Below are 22,265 nucleotides of genomic sequence, written 5' to 3' on the forward strand. Positions count from 1 at the left end.
AAAGACATTTCTTATTGAAAATCAGCATTTTTCTAAACTGGCTGTTTAGAAAATTCTTGACTACAGACATCAATGTATGTAGCATAAGAACACATGTTTGAATGTGGGTATATATACAAATATCCAGTGTTACTCTGGCAATATAATGTCTGCAGCTAGCCTCCCAAGCTGTGCATGTTCCAGGGAAGAGTAGCTTAAAGCATGGCACATAAAGCTACTGTCTACCATAGAAGTTTACATGTAGTTTGTTGTTTGGGTTTTTATAGGAAGCTTAAACTCCTGGAGTGCTGTGAATGGCAACAAATTTCAGCTTCCACCAAAAAAAATCCAAATCAAACCAAACCATCCTGAAAACACACCCTTTCCCCTCTTCTTCAACCCCCCTGAGGCCAAAACAAAGGATCTGCAACCTTAAAAGTGGCAGAGATGACCTTGAATGGAAGCCCTTATGTTAAGAATAAAAGACAGTTAAAGAACTGCAGAAGCATGTATGTATATATTTGTGTAGGTGTACATGCATATATTTAAATCTTCTGGTTTTGAAAGATTGAGGTTAGAAGCATTGTGTCATTGTGGTCTTCCAGTATTAAGGTTTGGTTCTAGTTAATCACAGACTTTCAGAATCGATCTATTAGTGTTGTAGCGCTTGAGTAATTTTAGTTTTGTAAGTAAGGAATCAATTATATGGAAAGACATGGCTGTAGCACTCAAAAGAGACCATTTAACACTGCATCCTGCTGTATTTATTTTATGATTCTTCAGATAGATATGCCAAAATACGTCTAAACCACAGAGAATGTGTTGGGTGATACGGCATCTCTGAGCTCAGTTAAATAATTAGATGTGTTTTATTCAAATCAGAATAACATTAAGCCCTGAATACTAAGCAGAGCAGCAAAAAGCCTTCAGCACAGAAAATAAACAAGTAAAAAACCCGAATGAAACTGCTAAATACAGTGTGGAGCAACAGGCTGCATGTTCTAGAGGAATTAAGCCAATTTAAACCGTGTGGGCAGTACTCCACTTTCAGATGTGCATGGCGTCCAGTGGTTTCAATGGCAGTTGGTTGCATGCATCAAAGGGCAAAGTCTGGCTCAGAGCACCTGCGTGGATTTGATAGCATAGGTTTATGACCTTGTAATCCTATAGCATCTAAAACAGTAAGAACTCTATCCAGCTTAAAATAGCTGCTGTAGTTGCTGTTGATACAAGCTTGTGGGCTCCCCAGCTCTGGGGCCAAATTTGGTGCTGGCAGGATAGGAGGAAGTCTGTTGACAGCTGATAGCAGTGGATTACATCATAACAAGTTTGACATGTGGACCTGAATCAGAAGTCTAAGCAGAAGTGACCATTCCTTATCCAGATTTAAAACTGGGACTTTCACTTTGCAAATCCATGACGATTTGTCTGGTCCATGTTGCTTTTAAGGGTCTTGCTGCAAACATATGTTCAACCCCCACTTCCACTCAGCATGGTGACTATAAAAAAACCCACAAAGGTCTGGGTTTTCCTCTTGCATCCAAAGGATGAAGTCCCTAATCTTGCCAGTATAAGCGCAACGAGAACAAGCCCCATGGTAGCTGACTCACAGGGCTGTGTCTGGGCTGCAGCAGAGAGTGGGAACAGAAAGGTGCTCTTAACTCTTAATTGCTAGGGTTGTCCAGTGGCCAAGTGTGCTCGATATCAAGCAGACAACTCTGTGGATACTGTCCTTCAGAGGTATCAGGCCCCTGTGCACCGGTCTACCTTCTGGCAGCTGCTGTGTAAATGAGCTGCAGCTGTGTCCCCTTCTCCCTACCTGGATCTTTATACTTTAAGACTCAGAGTGGAGGTCTTACTGATATTCCAAGTCCTCCCTCAAAGTATTTCAAGAAATTGTATGATTGTATTTTAGTTTTGGCTGCTGCAAAAACTGTCACAAGCATGTGCCTTGTTTTTATTAAAATGCTAAATTGCTGAAGTGATTTTTATGAAAATTAATTAAAACAAATTAATGAAAAGCAGCTGAAAAATTGATTCCTCTGCTGAAACTGTGGTATGCAGACTCTTAACCTCAATCACATTTTTGTGGTTCCTCTATAAACACCTAAGTGTATAATAGTGGTTTGTCATGGAACTTTTTTGATGGAAATTCTTAGAAAGTAAGGCTATACTACATAATACATTTTCTCTCCATTTACATACAACTTGTTATAATGCATATGTTCTTACCTGCTCCTTTTAGTAGTATTGCTAATCTGTAGCTTAATGTTTTCTCTTCATTATCAGGAAAGAAAGGAAAAGATGCTATCAGGCTCAGGGTTTCTCCATCATGTTTTCTGCTTGTAGGGGACAGGAGAGCAGGAGTCTTTATTACAGAACTAATACCAACCTTGGGCATGGTTGTGCACTGCAGAATGCAGTGGCTGTGGAGGAGCTGTCCTCTTTGGCAAACTGGATCCATCTGGGATCTTTGGATCATCTGGAGATGTGTTGGGTAGGTTTTGCATATGGCTCAGGCAGGTGTGATAGATGTATGAGTGGGTGACCTGCCTGGTGGGAATAAGACCACACTTGTGCATAACTGAGTACAGCAAAGCAGCAGTTAGCCCCTGCTGTACAATAAACATAACACTTGCAGTGCATTCTAGAAGAGATCTATGTATTAGTTTATTGTGCATATTTATTATTATTTTATTTGTATTTTATGTACCCTTTCCTTGCAAGATATGGCAGGTTTTAGTTTGTTTTATTATCAGAAACTCTGATAGTATGTTGAAGGTCATGTTATTAAAAGTAATAGTTGTATAGACTGGAGGACAAATCTGGGGAGGTTTAGTGGGCCTAGTAAAGAATGCCTTACAGAACATTCAGCCTTGAAAGGTCCACTCAGTGTCCCTGGAGAAGTGTCAGTGAGTTGTGCCAGTGGGTCACACCTGAGGGAGGGAAGCCAAAAGCTTTCCACACTGTCCTTTACTAGGAAAATGAGCTGACTGCTTCCTCAAGCAAAGCGTCCAGCCCTTTGGGATAGGACTGCTCAGTGAAGCCAGTTGGCTTGAACAGATTTCTTACTATGCTCCCTCTTGGGATTGATGTGGAAAAAGAACCCAAATAACATTTTCTGCCCAGGAATCTTTGTGCAGAAGTCCTTCATGAACTAAACATTTCAGAACAGAGAGACCTGCACATGAAAGTTTTCTATCCACTGATGTCTTTATGCTCATAACCATGGTTAATAAAACCAACAGTGATTTTCTCTAAGGAGTGCTATCAGTTAAAAAATATACCATTAAATGTAAACAGTTCGTGAGATTGTACATGTTAGACCAAATTCATCCTTGCTATAACTCCTCAGAACTCAATGGATTTACATAAGGGATTAATTTGGTCTATTGCTCTTAGCCATCAGTTTTAGAGGATATACAACAATCGAGGGGACTATTTTATGACTCTTTAGAGCTGCTCAATATATGTATTTTACAGATAAAAAAGCAGGGTGAGTGTGTGAAGTTAGTGTTTCTGTACTGAAGGTAGTGGTTTTCTCAAATTTACTTTTGTACAATTAAAAGTAAGCATTCTAACAGCCATTATTGCTATGAATCGCACATAGAGTGCTTTCATAGAGGCTGCTCTTGAAACGTGCACAGGCATTTCATCTGGCAGAGCACAAAATATTTCACGAAGCATAGAAAATATTTGGAAAGTTTTAAGTACTGTTATCACATCAACTGACTAATTATTGCAGTGTTCATGTGAAACTTAGCTGTACTTACTGCACACAGGGAGTTAAGACAGAGAGGTAAAACTTTTTCAAAAGCTAACTGAGGAGGCACTCAAGGGGCCAGGAACAAAGCACAAGATCTCTACTGTCACTTTCTCCTTTGCCGTTTTCTCCAAACCTGAATTGCATCTGTAATTTTCAGAATAAACTGAGCAAAGCTTCAGCTAGTATATCTGAAACGTTAGATGTTGAATCTGCATCTGCACATAAATCATATATTTCAGTTCATGTCAGAAGGTGCATACAGCTACATGAATCTTTAGGACACATGTAGAATAGTTATTTAAGTCTGAACTGTAACAGTTGTGTTAATAACCAGTTCTGTTAAAGGTCTGTACACTGGAAAATGAGTGGTCAGAACAGCATTACTTACTTGTTACACATAGAATCATAGAATCAGCAAAGTTGGAAAAGTCCTTCAAGATCATCAGGTCCAACCATTCCCAAGCACTGCCAAGCTCACTCCTAAATTATGTCACTAAGGGCCTCGTGTACAGGGTTTGTGAATGCTTCAGGGATGGGGATTCCACCACTGCCCTGGGCAGCCTGTTCCAAAGCCTAAGAAAATTGCTAAAGAAAAAAGCAAAACCATGTCTTGAGTTGTCTTCTAAAAGGCTTTCCACATAAGGTGGCAAAACTCTTCCCTGATTTGGTAAGTCAGGTTTGTACTGATTTCTTGGTCACAAAACAGGGTACCGGCTTGTCTGATCACCAGAGTGGCAACCCTCCCTGCACAGTACTCTGTGTTCTTCCATAGTGGTAGGATTAGTGTGTTGGCTTGTTTGTATTTATGCTCTTCTCTTATACAGAGGCATGTTTGGCCAGTGAAGCAAGGAGTTTGTCTTTGCAACCTATGAGGTTAGCAGAGGGATGAACTGTAAAAGTGTAGAACCTGTACAGTACAGAACTAGTGGCAGGACTGTTTCAATGCTTCTCTGGATCAATCTGTCCCTCTGTTCTCAGAACATGTATTACAAGAATATTGTTTTTTTGCAGCATTAGGGGACTTTGGCTGAGTAGGAAATATGAGTCCATATTTCCTGACAACTGTGGGCATCTCCAGACTGTGGGATCTTGGATTACTTCGTCATTCCTGTGTCCAAGTTCTATCTCAGCCTATATCTGGACTCCACACTAAGGCAGTACTTTCGAGGGTTCATCATTTTACATCTGTGTCTTGCTACTGTGGTATCTGCTAAAGAAAGGCCAAAAACACAGGCCAGAAGCATCCTGCAGTCTGCTCCAGCTGGTCTCTGACCTGAGCAATGGAGATAGCCATGTGCTGCAAATAGTTCTATCAGTCTGGCAGCTCCTGTGTGGATATATAGCCAGACCCAGCTCCTCTCAAGTAGCTAAACTTGAAGTATCTCCGGAGCAAGGGTGACACAGCTGAAAGCAATAATCATTTCCCTCAGCTAAGATGATTCATTAGTGTTAAAATGTCAAGACTATTAAAATGCAACTGAGCCTTTCAAAATTTGAGGACAATGGGCCTTATCCTGGAAAAGACTTGAGGAAATTGTGTTGATTCGAGTACCATTATCCATGAAAAATATACAAGTAAAGGTTTGTTGGGTGGGCCTCCTTTTTTTGTTAGCTATATTTTATTACTTTAATTATACCTAATGGCTTACCTAATAGAGTCATGTTCTTATAAAGAAATTAAGACAATTAATGCTACTTTTAGCAAGAGTGAAATAGTAAGGAAAATTGAATTGAAATTTGACCAAGCTCTTCTCTTTTATTTCCTAGTATCTGAATTACAGGAAGAAGGAATAAATGCCATTAACTTACCTCTCAGTCCAATTCCATTTGAACTAGACCCTGAGGACACTATGCTAGGTAATTCACAACGATTTTACGTCTCAACATAAAAGCTTGATGTAAAATAAAGTTTCATGCCTGTAATAGTTTCTAATATCTTTCTTTAAAACCCTCCAGAGGAAAATGAAGTCCGAACAATGGTAGATCCAAATTCAAGAAATGATCCAAAATTACAAGAACTAATGAAGGTAACGAAAAGCATGTAAACACTTTCAAGAAAGTTAAGCTGTTTTTAATGCTATCCCTGACTCTTTCGTTTGAACACTTCAAAGTATTGTTTAAATATTAATTAAATGAATCCAGGTCGTGCATGCATCCCAGTGAAATGGGAAGGTCATTTGCTGAAGTATCTTTCTCTAGATATGGCACATGGATACTTAAGGATTTGAATTAAAATCCTGAGTTTTTAGTCCCATCCCACCCCCAATCCTATGGTAACCCTGACCTCCCTTGTAGTCTTTGTGATTCTTGGGTCAGAACTTTAGCAGGAAGCTCAATAACAACTGACTTCAACACCTTTGGATTCGCAATAAAATGTTAAAATACTAGTGAAAGCAAGGGACAGATTTCACTCCAGAAGGCATTGCATCAAGTTGGTGTTTGTCTAGATATTGTGGTGCATTGACACAGCTACCTTGAAAGAGTCCTTCCTAAGTCCTTCCTATTTTCTTCTGGTGGTATTTCAGACTTGATTGTATTTTGAGCCAGCTTTGGTGTTCTTTCTGCTAAATATTTTCATCATTGTAAAAAATGACATGTGTTTTAAATTGCAAATGAATAGTGTGTAATACTGCCAAATTTGTGTTTCCCATATAGGTATTAATTGACTGGATTAATGATGTGTTGGTAGGAGAGAGGATTATTGTGAAAGACTTGGCTGAAGACCTGTATGATGGACAAGTACTGCAGAAATTATTTGGTAAGAAAAAATCTATGTGCATGCTGTTGGGGCATTCTGTCAGTAAGTGGATCACTTGTTTCTACATAGGAGCCTTGGTTTCATCTTACATTTATGCCACTAAGTGATATAAAAATAGTGTTGTATTATGAGACCCTTGAGCAATAGGCTGTATGCACAGTCCTTATAGCTACAGTGCAATGTGTGGTGCTCTGTAGTTGATGAGAAGAGCATAAAGCCTACCTGGGGTGCTAGAGAGGGAGGGTTCTTGTCTTGGCAACAGTATTCACTCCAATTAAATTTATTATCTGCATATGTGCTGTGCAAACTTAACCATGTTAGAAGTGGAAAGTAAGTTTCAAGGCAAGAGTATTTCCAGTACAACGGTGGATGTTTTTAATCTCTGCTGGTTCCATACTGTAGTTTATTCACATTGTGAAGTTCCTTTGGAAAGTTGGAATTTCTTTCTGATTTGATGTCTGGCTTTTAACATTACTGAGGTAATGGTACCCAGTGGACTGCAAACTGAGCTTCAGCTGAGAAACAGATAGAGAAGAGAAACTGCTAATGCAGAGCTGGCATGTGCTTTTTGAACTGTTGGCTTAGAAGCCATTTTCTTAGTTATTACAGCTCATAAAGTCTCCAGTAAATTTTTTCTCAGTATCTCAAATGAATCTTGAAACATCATGTGAACACTTCTAATAAAGAGTACACAGACTTCTATGAATGGTTAAGCTATTGAATATATTGCGATGGACTGGATATGCCTCAGGCTGAGCAATTTGATTCTCATGGGCAGACCTCCAGTGACTTCAGTCAAACCCAAAAAAACACGTATCAGATGCAGCCTGACTCTAAATATGCTTATACTGATCCAGCACTTACTGATTTCAGTGGAATCTTTTCCGTTACTGTTAATTCCTTATGGATCAGGTCTATGCTAACTGAAGACTTCGGTTTTGTGAGACTATGCACAGATTGATTTTTGTGGAGGCACAAGAAACCCATGGAGATAGGATCTCAGGCAGGATTCACAAGCTGGTAGCTCGGGCTCTTTGGGAAGATACTCACTTGGCTTCAATGAGAACAAGATTGGCTCTTACTGAATAAGATACCTGTTAATAAGATATTCCTTCATAGAAGTAAATTGATAGGTGGCCAAGCATTTTGTTTCTGTTGTTGTGATCAGGGAGCATTTATTGCTAAATTATCTTTGCTTGTTATTTAATGGCAAACACTAAGCCATGTACATATATACCTAGCAATTTGTGCTAATTAGTAACAAACTGATTCATGAAGTATTTTTAGTCTTCTGCAAATTTTGAGTGCAGAAAAGAGCTGTGGTTTTATAGAAAGAAACTGTCAGAGGTTTTAGTTATTTTCATACCTCCAGAAATACTTGTTCACATTTCTTTCATGCATCCTCCACGTCTCTGAATGTGGTGTTTCTTCACTTTTATCACAAAAAGGCTGAGTACAATTTTTAAATCTCCTGAGTCTGAGGGAGAAGCCAGAAGAGTGAGACCAATGAAACAAATCTTGAAGGTAGTGTTTCTTTTGTAGGTTTGATGGTCTGCTGTACAAGCTGCTTGTATGCAGAATGTCCTTTATCCAGTAGCAGTAGAAGTAACGGGCCTTACTTCACAGTCTGGTGTTCCCAAAAGGGAATTGCAGAAAATACTTGTTAGTCCGTAGTGTGGTTTTAATTAATACTTGGCCTTCCCCTTGGCAATGGGTAAATAAAGGGAAAATGCGAACTGTATCTTTAGGATAGGAGCTTAGAAGTAGGGAGGTAGGGAAGTGGCTATGGAAGGAAAACCAGATAATTTTAAAACTAGGAAGTCCACTATCTCGTGAATGTATATCTGGATGCATAGGATGTCTTTGTGTTCTTCAGGGTTTTTCTTCTGTTTTTATATCTATTATCACTTCAGAAAAACTTGAAAGTGAGAAGCTGAACGTTGCTGAAGTTACTCAGTCTGAAATTGCTCAGAAGCAGAAGCTACAGACAGTACTTGAAAAGATCAACGAAACCCTTAAACTGCCTCCAAGAAGCATTAAATGGAATGTTGACTGTAAGTTGCATGTTTTCTATGCTGTTCTTGTTTGTTGACAGCTGATTGTTTATAGCTGCTATCTGGAATTACAAAATATCCAATGATAAGGGAAGGCTGAAACCTGGTATTTATTGTAGGAGCTGCCCTGCAGGGCACTTCAAGCTGTGTTACACTCTACTCTCTTTACTGGTCATCAACCTCCAATTTAAATAAAGTGTCTTCAGAGTCTGTCAAAGTATGGTATTTCTGCTGTTAAATCCATATGCATACCAGATTAAGTTTTCTGTTACTAAATTGTTGAAATAGGCAAGTACCTGCATAAATGTAGTAGATAGGCAGAGGGAGAGTTAGGTCCTAGGACTTATTTGTGTAACATTTGCAGCATAGATGTGAATAATATTTCTGATCGTTTAAGGCTAAATTTGAACCACCAGTTTTTATTACAAAACTCTCATTAGGATTAGGACCATATCCTTCCTGTTTTATTGTATTAAAAATGAATATAGCTATATCTAATAGAAATGCCCTCTGTGGCCCAACACAGGACATTTTTACTGCATATGTGTTGCAGAAAGCAGGTTATCATCAAGTCTAGAAAATTAGACCTCTAAATCTGTTTTAAGTTTGGTATCCAGAATCATTTCACACCAGTGAATACCTTCACCAGTATATAGCAGTTTCCCAGTCTCCTATACCTGTCTACCACATCTGGGCTGTGTGGTATCCTGTTCAATTTCCAGCAAATTAGTGAGAAGGAGAGAAATAGCTCTAGGGAGGAAGAGTGAATGTTAGGCATCTCTGACTTTACCCTTCATGTGGTCCTACTGGATTTTCTGTCCCCATCTCTCTTCAACTTCCCCCCAGGTTTTTTCCATTCTCTGTCATGCAGCGTGAGGCAGGGTGTTTGGAGAGGCTTGACAATTTAACTTCTAGTTTTAATTTAATATTTTACATGTGTTTTAGAGCTAAAGTAAGAGATAGCAGCAGTTGGAGCCAGCTGTAGCACACACCAGTTTTATGCAGACAGACATCTTTCTAGTGTTCCACTAAAGCACCTTATCCTTGACCACTGGCATGGCAGCAAAATTTGACAGTGATACCGCATTTTAGATGAGTGGGTATCATCTCCATGTGGCATAGTTGGGACTTGCACTGGAAGATAATGAAGAAGGATGTTTCAGTTAGTCTGATCCTACTTTACAGTGTAGTAAGGTAGTAGTTGGTTAGCTCAAATACACGAAGCCTAAGTGAGCTGTACTGTAGCTGTCAAAGATCATTCAGGAATACTACTCTGGGAAAAGACTATGAATGCAAAAACAAATTAAAAAAAGAAGAAAGGCAATTATAAAAATTAGGAATGATTCACTTACAGATACTTATGGATTTCCTGCATATGGCTTTTGATATCTTGTAAGTTGTGTTAGTGTTAACTGCGCATATGAAACCTGCTGTGAAAAAGCTTCAATAACAAGAACTGTAACAACTTCATGAGGAATGTTTGAGTCATTGAGTTTAGTAAGTTATTGCTTAAGGCTTCTGCCAAAATAGGCTCATTTATCATCCTGCAGACATTGTGACACTTAAAAATGAGTAAGTGCATGTTATGAGTACAAAAATATCTTTCTGATAGTCCATAAATCCTTATTGAAATAAAGGGAATAAAGGAAAGGCAAGGAGAATGCAGAGGCAGCACTTAAACTGCTGTACATGAAATCTGGTTTTTGGATTAGCTTTAGATTTCCATCTACACGAGCCTGTGGCGTCCAGGCATATTGCAAAAAGTAACGCTGACACTTATTACTGACTGGGCTGCATTCGCATGACCTGTTGAGCATGAGGGGACCAGTAAAGGTGAGGTGCATTAAAAGTGCCCCAAGGCTCCAGGTGGCAGGAGGAGAAGAGTCCCATAATCCCTACATCCTAAATGGTAAAAATATATGCCCTAGTTACTTTACAGTTTGTAACTTGTGCTTTTAATATCTATTTCAGCTGTTCATGCTAAAAGCCTCGTAGCAATACTTCATCTTCTGGTTGCATTATCACAGTATTTTCGAGCACCAATCCGACTCCCAGATCATGTGTCCATTCAGGTGGTTGTTGTGCAGGTAAGAGAGGTGTTGACCAGCTGTTGGTAGTGTTGCGAAATTGTCGGGTTTCTTCAAAAATACATACAGAGTTTCTGTTTGGGCAGGCATGTGTGTGTCTATTTGGCTGACAAGAAAGCGTCTTCCCTGCTGGACAATGCTTCAACCAGGAAAATGCAGAAGTGCTTTCCCAGATTGAGCTGTGGCTCAGAATATCTTATTTAGATTGTGAAGTGGCCAGACTCTGACATTAAAAGTATATGAAGCATTGTTATTGTTGGAATGTGTTTATCACTCAATATGATCTCTAGAATTATTATTTTTTCCCATTTTTGATGGTCTTCTCACTTGTGTAGAGATTCAAATCAATTTTGGCACTGAATGATGAATTGTCACTGTTTATTACATTCAGATTCATGTTAGGTGACTAAATACTCTTTTTCAGCCTTGTGCATGCTAATTTAGTCTGATTACAATGTTGGCTTTCTCATAAGCATGCAAAAACCCCCCATCAGCTAAATCTTTTGTGTCAGTCAGACTCCTTATTAAGAGCCTCATCCATCCAAACTCTTCATATTCTGTTAGAATTTTTCTTTCACTTGGACTTGTGCTTGCTCTATCTTATTTGGCCTCTTCCCATTTAATTTGTTTTTCTTTCTGTCCTACTAGCTATGCCTTTATTTTTCACACTGCAACTGTCTTTATGTGTTTTAACTGATGTTACCCTGAAGTATCTGATGCAAAGAGCTATTGCTCAAGTTCTGTGTGACTGAAAATCTGTGGGACAGATCTGAGAAAGTAACCTTCTTCCAGCATTCAAATAAGACAGTTCTGTAATTTGAGGAGAAATCTGAAGGAGAGTCTCAGTAGATGTGTCACTGATGCCTGATAATGACTCATTGATTCTCAAATTCTGCTTCATGGGTTTCTCTACAGACAATGAAAAAGAACCATAGCAGATCTGCACTTATTTGTTTAAGGCTTCAGAGGAACATAATTTTCAAGCACTTTCCTTTGGCTATTATAAATATATTAATTACACTGGATTATTTCAAAGTTCTACCAAAACCAGCTTAAGAAATCTGTGAGTACAGTGGCAGAGCATCTTTGGGTTAAAAAAACAAACTAGAAAAAGAAAACCATTCTAAAATAAAGAACCAGTCTTGCATTTTGCTGTCACTCTGTACGTCCAGACAAAATTCCCGTTGAAATCAATGGATGTAATTGTCCTTCTGTTTAATAGACTAATGTAGTTCAACAGCAAATCCACTGAAGTCACTACAGATAAACTGATTTAAAAACAGTAAGTAGTGGGAGAATCTGGCTGTCTGCTTTGCGTCTGAGCTATGCAGCTGTAGCTCAGGTGCCGGTGAGAGAAAGCAGTAGTACTGGGATAAAATGTTGCAGGAGATTTCATCCTACAGTCCCTGTCCTTGGTGAAAGCTGGTCAGTGGAACCTCAAGGCTATGCTGATTCCTATAAACAGGGAAGGGTGGGGTGAAAGGCAGTATTTTTACTGTAATTGTGTTTGAGGCAATTTTTATTTTATGGTGTATGGTTTTTTGTTTTAAATGTTTTTCATGTCCTGTGGGATGGGTTCTGTGTAATTCATCGCGTGCCCTCTGAACTTGGTGAAAGTTTTAATCAACAAGCAGCCTAATTTAGATCCTAAAGCCTAATTTAGTGTTCAGACTTGCACACCTTGTGTTCTAAACCCTCATATATTCTTTAAAGTCAGGTCATGCCTAGGGAAACTTAACAGATTATGTTGGTAGCTGGTTTTAATTTCTACTCTATATAGTTTGATAAAGGGAATAGTATAAAGAGAGGAATAAAAACCCAAAGTACTTCTATGAACTCTTTGAGGAAGACTACCTTGATTCATTTCGTATTTTCTTAGGTTTAGAAACACATAAAATGTGTGGGTTGCCTGTTGACTGGGTGTAGTTAATTGGAGTAGAAACAAAGATATCCCTGAAACTAAAAACGTGCTCATGCCCAACAGGTAATCAACACAGGTCTTAGGAAAGCTTGTTTCCTTTGGGCGTTTTGTACAAAAGCTGTTAGCAACGAGATAATATGAAATACGGGTTATAAACTGATTGGGAAAAAAGATAGATGGATCTTTTATAGTTATTTTGTTATATGATTTTCTTTTCCTTTCATACTAGTAAATAACTTTGACCAAAGCCTGGGCTTTGTTTGTTTATTGAAACAAGTGAGAGCTTTTGTGCAGAGCCATCATTTTGCCTCTTTTTAAAAATTATTTATTTATGCCATCCACAACTTGTTAAATGACAGGTTGTTTGTGTGCAAGAGATGTAAGTCAGAGAGTATAAGAATGCATTGGCAGAGCAGCCAGAATGGCTTCAGCATATTCTGAACACTGGTACAGCAATTCTTGGGTGCATAAACTACTGATAAGCAAAGATAGAAAATTAATGAGATTAGAAGAAAGTATATCTATCACAGACGTAATCTGAGATCATTGGTCGCACTGCCTGAGAAGGTCTGAAATGCTTCTGAGCAGCATTGTCTCCAGCTTCCCAAGAAATCTTTTTTTTTGAACCTGTGACAAATGTATTTGTTCTTTAAGCTCCAGAACAGTTCTGCATTTCATTTTGGTGGGGCAATTAGGAAACGTGATCCTCCAGATGAAATGGATAACAACAGTACATAGGCAAAATCCATTCAGAGGGGTTGAAACTAGGTGATCATAAGGTCCCTTCCAAACCTTACCATTCTATGATTCAGATAGCTGGAAGGTTTTCAGAGCAGGACTCTGTTTAAGTAAGCAGTTGGCTGTCAGTTACATCTAGGTGATGCAAACAGAGATGAAGAAGAAACTCTTTCCATTTCCAGACCTATTACCCAAGTTTCAGGTGTATTTTTTTTTTTAGGGTTAGTCACCAATTTAAAATGGTAAGTGACTAGGAACATCTTTCACAGCTGTTAGTGGAGTCTTTCAGCTGAGAGGGAAGAAAATGCCAGGCCTGTCCCTGAGGTCACTGGAATGTGTGTCCAGCTTTTCTTTCTAATGGTGAATCTCAACTCATGCCTCATTTCTTTCAAATAGTAGGTGTTCATTTTTATCATTTGTTATTTCAGTTATAGGCACTGTTGTCTTTAAGGAACATTGCTGGAGAGTCTTTCCATCCTCAGTGTCAGTTCTTTGTATTTTTAGGAATATCACGTCATTCTCCGTCTTAATATAAATCAAACTTCACAACAGGTGACATCAGTGTTAGGGTAAATTTTGAGGCAGAGAGTTTTTAAATTGTGAAAGATGAATGGGAAGCAGCCTTCACAGAGATGGTCCTTAGACTAGTGTTTCTAAGGCCCATTCATATTTTTGCCATTGGGATTTTTTCACCAGTCTTTTTACAGATTGAAAGCATAAGAAAGTCCGTCTTGACATGTGGTGGTCAAGTAAGTGTCCAGCTGATGCATGTCATATTTGGGTAGTGTGGAAATTCCATTACTGTTAGTGATCAGATGCCAGACACAAAAATAGGGCTTGATGTCTTGGGATCTTTTGGTTGTGTGGTGTTTTTTTTCTTGTTGTTTTGTTTTGGATTCTTGGTTTGGTTTTGTTTTTTTGTTTTGGTTTATTTTTTTATTTGTCAACAGCAGGACTAAGATGTAGAATTCCTATTATATTAATTGCAGTTTATCAAAAAGGGAAATGTTTTATATCGGTATTAGACTATGTTTTAGGCAATTTTTGCATGTTTGTAGAGGGAAGGTGAAGTAAAAGAAGCCTTTTTCTTCTCCCATATAAGTGGACTGGGCACTGAGTTCTACAGTTGCTGTTGCTGATGCTCAACTCCTCTAGGAGACAAGTGGTAGGGCTTTTGCTTCAGAAGGCATTGTTGGCATGTCGGAGTCATCATCAGAAGGAAATAAAAGTTTCCTTTCACCCTGCAGCAAAGGGGAAAATAAACAAAAATCCTAGAGTGGAATTTTAACTTGAGCTACCATGAACTAGACGGTAACTTTAGGTGCAAGTACTTACTGCTGTCTACGCAAGCTATAAATGAAGATAGCGCTAAATGATGTAGTTTTTCTTCAGACTTTCAAGATACGTGACAGCAGATGTCTCAGCAGCTGTTCTGTGCCCCCTCTTTCAGTATATAACACACTGGACTTCACCCTCTTTTTAATGTTCAAATGTCTTTCCTAAATACATTTTTAACTATATGCAAGATAATAATAGGGTTTCAAAAAATAAAAGCAAAAAACCCTGAAAATATCATCTAGCTAAAACGACAATTCAGACTATTCCAAGTGCCAGTCTGGGGTGACCCAGAGAGTGCCATGTGTGGCTTTCTTGCAGAAACTTAAGTTTGATCCTCATATATTTTAGTAATGCAGCATAGGAATACTAAACTCAAGCCTGACCAAATCCTCAGCACCATCATACACGCCTCAGGTAGGGGATGTGCTATCTTCTCGAAGGCAGGGAAGAGCAGCAGCTTCAGTTCACATGCCATGAAGGACTTCTAGAAAAGGTTAGTCCCTTTTTCTCTTTTTTATGTAGAAGGCAAGTTTGGGACCAGCATAAATTTATTTTTCTCTTTTCCTTTTATGACAAGGAGTGAAGAATCGTGAATAATTGCTTAATGTCTAGACTTTATATGAAGTCGTCAGCATTTGCCCAACTCTTCTTTCTGTATTGCAAAATTTTACTAATTCCAGTGAATAGAATTAACAGCGAGAACACAAAGAGAGGCAAAACATATGTGCAGTATTTACACTGACAACAGATGACTATGATCAGCATACTGGAAACAATGTCAAATTTTTTAGACTCCTTCATTTTCCAGCTGACTCAAATAGCAACCATTTGACTTGGCTTCTGCCATTTTGTGTACAGCTTCTAGACACAAGCCACTCACCACCTTGTATGAAGGGCTTCTTGAATCTGAGGAGCACTGGAGTCAATGCATGTGTTAACACCAAGAAGGACTAGGGTCTGGAGCACACTGTGAATGGATCATCCTCCATTTTGGTTTTCCATCACGAGCAAAAGGAGCTCTTTCTGTGGAGAGACGTCAGAAAAGGAAACCACTAAGGCAAGAAAGAAAATGTATGAACAGAGCAGAAAGAACTGATAGTCTGGGAGCAAGAATTATGTGAAAGGGAAGGAAGCATGGGCACCATCTGCCAATCTGTTCATTGAAATACAAGGTTTAATTCAACTCACCTAAACATACCTCTACTAAAACACTTACATATGGTTTTAGGTGTTTCGAACGTCTTGCTGAATTGGGGCCTTTAGAATAAAAGTGAATTAAGAACAATGGAGAAAGGAAAAGAAATGCTTCCTTCCACAGGTGGAGTTTTCAAGTTTCTTGTTAATTTACAAAAGAGTTTTCCGAAATACTTGCAAAGTGAAATAATCTATTGCTGTAAGTTTGTTTTAAAAAAGTTCTTATTTTGCAGGTTTCTTGTCTAATTATGTTTGTGGATCACAAATAATTTTTTTACTGAACCCTAAGCATTAAACTTTACAGTGAAAAATGTCACTTTTTTATTTTTTCCAGAAAAGAGAAGGAATCCTCCAGTCTCGACAAATCCAAGAGGAAATAACTGGTAACACTGAGTATGTCAACACCACTTTTGCCAGCAGTTCAGTAATTGAACACAGATGTGTCTCAGAAATTCAAACATTTGCTGATATTTAGATTTTGGTATTGGGGTTCCAGGGAAGATGACGCATCAGCCAGTGGCTCTATTTTAGCCTTCTCAAGAGCTGCAAACATGCATCTAAAAATACAAAAGGGTGAGGAAATACAAAGCCGGGGAACTAAAAGCAGGAAACCATGGTAAAAGAGGAGACAGAGGGAAGCTCTACTTTATCTTCTATTAATTTATTTCTGTATTTATTTCTTATTATTCCAAAGTCCTTCAAACAAACAAGGAAGATATGCCTCATTCTTTTATGTTGGTATTTATTTGATAGAGAACTAGATTATTTCAAAAAGGAATGTGATACAACTATTTTTAGGTGTTTTGGAGATTTAAAATTATGGTATCAAGCCCTGTATATGTCATCTGACCAAACAATGTTTAACAGAAAAGCTATTCCAAATTAACAGACAGCAATAATAAAATATCCTAGTTTTTAATAGAATGAATGGAAACCAGACTATTGACTTATTATTAATCTTTATGGATTTCCTTATGTGTGCTAGTTATATAAGGAATCAACTGCAGGAAAATCCTTCAGTGTTAGGAACCAAGTTCAAGCATTTTTTTTGCTGAAATTATAGTTGGTTTGGTAAATGCATCTTAAAAGCAAATTGAAAAGTTTTCAAAAAATCAGTATGAAAAAGCCACCTTCACTCAAGCAAGATGTGTTGATTTGGTTCAATAGTAGGATATCTGAGATCTGGGTTCCCATGAGACTTTAGTGAAGCCAGGAGACATTAAACTGATGGACTGCGGACTAATCCAGAATCTCAGTTAGAGTGACTTGATAAAGGTACTCTTAATTCTGTTAATCTGCTCCAGCATTCGACAGGCTGAAGATCTGGCCATGTATGATGTTGTCTTTTGCAGCACAATGTCTGCAAGTGTATTACATATAACTGTGTTTTGTTCTTTTTGTTTTTCATAGGGCATTATCAGGAAGGCATGGTAAGTACGTTTGATTATTTTCTTTTTCTAAAGGCAGCCAAAGTCAACACTAGTTCTGCAGTGCGTGGCCACTTTGATCGAACTGCAAGGAAGCAGAGGATTTCAAGTCGCTCTGGCAAATATATAAATATATGCACCACAAGCTATTGTGGCAGTTAACAAAAGGAAAAAAAAAAGCATAAAAATCAGTCTGACCATCTTTAAAACACATTTCATTGCTTTTCAGCATGTGTTAATTTGCAGGTGCTTTATGGTTTAACCTCTAGAACATTACTGTAATAGTAATAATGGTCATAAGTTCACAGCATAATATGAAATGTCTTATCATAAACTAGCTGGTGAGCCTGTTGGCATTCTTGCATGCATTACTTGCTTATGCTTTAATGACTTTGAGTCATTATTTGGCTGGCCTAAACACCATGCAAGTTCCTGTGTCTAGTACATCTTACTGCAAGTAGTGAGACTAGCCAGAGGCCTGGCCAACAGAAAACATGTATCTGAGAAGCTTAGGTGGAGTCCCACCAAAATTTAGCATTTGCTTTTTGTTTTATTTCAGTAGCTGCCTTAGAGCTGATCTAAAAGGCTACATGCGTGACCTTTTCCCAGTGATATCCCAGAGCACTCTCTGTATGAAGTGTACCTTCTACAAATGCTTTTGGATCTAGCGTTCATACTATTGAGGAGTATGAATGTAGCTTTTCATAGAGTCAGTCACTATCATTCAGGTAGTAGTCAAAATGGAAATTGCTCAGAAAAAGCTCTGGTACCTTTTTATATTTATTGTTTTTTTCTGTTTTCTTCAGAATGCGGCTATGGTAGCACTCCAGTCATGCTACCCTAGGTTGCCTGTTCTGCTGATAATGTCCTAAATTGCATATCAGAATGGCCCCAAAACATCTATACAAAGGATTGTATTGCAGCTGTGTGATTAAGAGGCTTGCAGACCACAATGCAGTCAGTGGCCCATGGGGAAAATCTTCCTATGTAGATGTACTGACTCTAGATGTGAACTCAGGTCCTTCTGCAAGAAAAGATTTGCTTATTTAGCTCCTTGTTTCTGTCCAATTAAGGTTTTATGCATTAAGATACCATTATTTGTTGATCTCTAAAAAACAGGGTTATTGGGTAATCCATATCCTGCTTGAAAATCATGCTTTTTGCAGAGAATAAGTTCCTAGCAGCTTATAGCAAGAGAACAGTATGCAAAATACATGGTACGTGGAATACAAAGGGGCTATAATGAAACCTCTTCCTGACTATGTTGTCTCAAACAATATGTGCCTTAATGGGCATTTATTCTGCATTTGAACAACTGCTGCTCAAGATATTAATATCTCTGAATGTTTTTCAGAAAGAGACGCATTTGACACTTTATTTGACCATGCTCCAGACAAGCTCAATGTAGTGAAAAAGGTTGGAAAGTTTTAATTTTTGAATTACATGATGTGTGCATGTTTCTGTGGATCTGTTTCTACATATGTAGTGAGTGTGTATGTATATAATACATAATTGACATAGTTTACATACATTAAATACAATTAAGCTTTATGCTTAAACAAACACACAAATTCATTACTATAATAGTACTTTTTATTCATGTTCAGCAGCATAAACTTAACTTTGGAACACAGAACAACATGTAGTTATCAATGTTTCCATCAAAGAGAAATTCTCACAAAGTGTATGTTAAGTAGAACCTGCCTGGTAGATTGAGTATACTGATGCTAAAGAGGTATCCAGTTTACAACTGCCAGGGGTCTGACTTAGGGTATTTTGGCTGCTGTCAGATTTGAGTGGAGTCCAGTTACCCACTTCCCTATAGTCTGCTACAGGGTTTTTTTTTTTAAGAATTAGTGTGTTTTAACAGTGTTTTTATTATATACATCAGGATCATTTTATTTCTGTTCTTCAATCTGAGAAGAAAAAAAAGGGGGTTTTAATGTTCTATTTCAGTTTTAAAACTTGAAGACAGTGTTGCAATCTCTCTGCTCATGCAGATTCTCTTGTGAGTGAAGTTAATACTGCATATGTTGAGCTGCTGCCCTACTGAATAGGCTTTCAGTACATTGTTTTCATATTTCAGACTCTCATCACCTTTGTTAACAAGCATCTAAATAAATTGAATTTGGAGGTCACTGAACTGGAGACTCAGGTAGGATTTTACAGCCTTTCATAAAACGAAGGGATAGTTGCACTGTTGCGCACTATGCCCCGAGCCTTATCCAGAAATCTCATTGAGTTATTACTGATTGAGCTCTAAGATGTTATTTCAGCAGGAAACCCTTCATTTCTAAATATGTTTGTGTGATGAAGACCATCACCAATTGGACAGCTTAATTCTTCTGAAACTGTTTTGCACTTCCATTAGCATAAAAATTAATTAATATATGCTACCTCTTGGGTGCTGCCAAGTGCTGTAAGCAAAACCTGTACTTGTTTTGGTCAGGAAAGAACTCTGTCTGCTTGATTTGATCCAGCATCAAGCTGAACAGTTGTTTCCTGCCTACCTTCACATAAGCATGCGATCATACGGGAATACAATGACTCTATTCAGTAAGACACGTTCTTGAGAGTAAAGCTACTCAAGTGTATAGGCAGCTGTAGAGTTGGGCTGCAGGCTTGATTGCAGCGCAGAAATTATGTGGTACATGGTCTTCTTTCTTGTTCTCAGCTGCTAAATTGGCTGAAAATAATCTAAAAGAAAAGCTTAATCCTGCTGTATTAATACCACCCCATGTGAACAACAAGCAGTTTTCATAAGCAAATTACAAGGTCAGACAGGAAGGATGGTATCAAAAAAACCCCAGGTGACTTCAGGACAGGCTTTTATTTTATGCTTGATTCATGTTATTAAGAATCTCTGGTTTATTTAAATAGCTATCAATCTCATAGAGATTTTTCAAAGGTAAGATTCAGATGTAAATAATATGTAAGGGCTTTCAGAAATGTGTTCCCTTTGCCTGCTTATTGCAGTATTTGCTTTGGAAAAAAATATTTACTCAGATGTGGCTAGAAACCCCTTAAGCATTTATCTGAAACAGTATTCCCTGAGATGAGAGATTGTATTTCTGTCAGTTGAAAGAAAATGACCTACTACAGGAAGGTGATGGGTTGCTTCAGATAACTCAGTTTGATTATGAGCATCTCTCAGTACATTGATAGACCTGATGCCACAGGGGTAAGAGTGAGAGGCCTTTATCAAAATCTTGTTGCTATTTTTTTAGATAGAAATTAGCATATAGCAATTACATATCTTCCATCTGTAATTACACTTAAAATTAGGTTGACACAGACTTACATAACATGGATGAAGATGTTCCTTTATTTCCTCCAATGCACTGGATTTAAGTGCAGCCATGAGATTGCACCTCCATTCTACTTTTCTGTGCTCAGGGAATGCATGCTGTTTGAGAGCTTGAAAGGTGGCTGTTCTGATTCCCTGCAACTAGTTGAATAGAAAGCAAAGGCATACCTCAGAGCCACTGACAACCACTCTTCCCAGGAACTTTATTTGGCATGTGTATTTTAGCATTAGGTCAGTTTTGGAGAAGACATAACAGAATGTACTAACTAAATAAGAGGAATGAAAGAAGTGAGATGAAAACTTTTTGTTGCAATTTAAAATATTTGTATTAGTATTTTGTTGACAGTTTTGCATTAGACAATATATATCTTGTTCATTAAGCAAAGCAATGAGTTATTCTTCAGTAAATGTCCTGAGAAATGTCTGTTTTACAGTTTGCAGATGGTGTGTACTTAGTCCTGCTAATGGGTCTCCTAGAAGGCTATTTTGTTCCTCTGCATAGCTTTTTCTTGACTCCTGATAGTTTTGATCAAAAGGTAATTAGATTTCATTTTTCTGTTAAAAACAAATATTTATTTGACATAAGCATGTCAAATAGTTCAAAGATGACACAGACTTTTCTGCATAAGTTTGATGTAATAGGAATGTGCTGGTAACCAATTTCAAACATTTTTACGATCTCAGTATTAATGCTTATCGGGAATAAAAGGGAAAATTATGTTAATGATGGAGAGGTTAGCAAGTAGGAACTGATTTTGGGAGCCGTTTTGTGATGCATTGAACCAGACTTAGTCTTCAGTAAGTGTAGAAGAAATTATACACATGAATTGTTGACTGAACTGGGTTTTTGTGTTGAGAATCCAAGAATTTAACATTTGAAAGGTTTAATGTTTTTTTGGAAGCATAAAAGCATATATGTACAATCTATCATTTTAAGACCAACTATTACTCGAATGTCTGTTGCTATCCAGGCAATTCAGTTGTCTATTCAAGATAAGAGTGCTTCACGGGCCATCATGTTCCAATTTTCAAACTTGCAGGAGGTGGGCTGTTCTTACTTGTAACTAACTTTTCTATGGGTAATATTAGTCCACATGTTATTTTTCAATTACTTTTATGTTTCTGAAACCACCATCGCCACCCAGAAAAAAATAAAACAATGGATTGTCTGGATTCCACAGACCAGATCTGCCATTGATATACAGAGCCCTGACTATTTTTTCTTTCTTAGCATCTGGGTCTGCGGCTTTAAATAAATCTTATTTTGACCATTTATCCTATATTGTATATAGTTCACAATAATGAGTACCTTTATCGCATTACTAGGTCCTCAATGTATCCTTCGCATTTGAGCTAATGCAAGATGGTGGATTGGAAAAACCAAAGCCAAGACCAGAAGGTATCTATTCTACTTTTTTTATATGTTCTTAAAAATTTGCAATGGATCTCATAGGATTATGGTATAGCTAAACAGTGGTTAAAACATTAAACAAAGAGTGAAAGTCAAGATACATTTTGAAGTGCTCAGGTAACTGTATTTCAAGCGGCTGTTAGATACACTTTCAGATGTTGCAAGGCTTCCTTTCTTGAATGGCCAGGATAATATTTGCATGACCAAACATATTCAGTAATACTCAGATATTCACTGAAAGACAAAGCATACAGCTGTGAATGGTGAAAGTAGCAGATACGAACT

At 37.9% G+C, this 22,265-nt stretch overlaps 1 protein-coding gene across 1 annotated transcript in view; it reads left to right on the top strand.

Annotated features, from left to right (window-relative positions):
• PARVA (parvin alpha) overlaps nucleotides 1–22,265 on the top strand; it is a 60,395-nt gene that overhangs the window by 34,788 nt on the left and 3,342 nt on the right. The window contains exons 2-12 of the mRNA XM_057418240.1: nucleotides 5,513–5,602; nucleotides 5,702–5,772; nucleotides 6,401–6,503; nucleotides 8,417–8,557; nucleotides 10,529–10,644; nucleotides 16,170–16,228; nucleotides 17,246–17,265; nucleotides 18,617–18,678; nucleotides 19,349–19,417; nucleotides 21,004–21,105; nucleotides 21,896–21,968. Coding sequence (XP_057274223.1) covers nucleotides 5,513–5,602; nucleotides 5,702–5,772; nucleotides 6,401–6,503; nucleotides 8,417–8,557; nucleotides 10,529–10,644; nucleotides 16,170–16,228; nucleotides 17,246–17,265; nucleotides 18,617–18,678; nucleotides 19,349–19,417; nucleotides 21,004–21,105; nucleotides 21,896–21,968 — 906 coding nt within the window. The remainder of the gene's footprint in view (nucleotides 1–5,512; nucleotides 5,603–5,701; nucleotides 5,773–6,400; nucleotides 6,504–8,416; nucleotides 8,558–10,528; nucleotides 10,645–16,169; nucleotides 16,229–17,245; nucleotides 17,266–18,616; nucleotides 18,679–19,348; nucleotides 19,418–21,003; nucleotides 21,106–21,895; nucleotides 21,969–22,265) is intronic.

The sequence above is a fragment of the Pezoporus wallicus genome, unplaced genomic scaffold (genome assembly GCF_028554395.1).
Source record: "Pezoporus wallicus isolate ANWC-B61680 ecotype Strahan unplaced genomic scaffold, APGP_CSIRO_Pwel_v1 contig_2025, whole genome shotgun sequence".
Lineage (NCBI taxonomy): Eukaryota > Metazoa > Chordata > Aves > Psittaciformes > Psittacidae > Pezoporus > Pezoporus wallicus.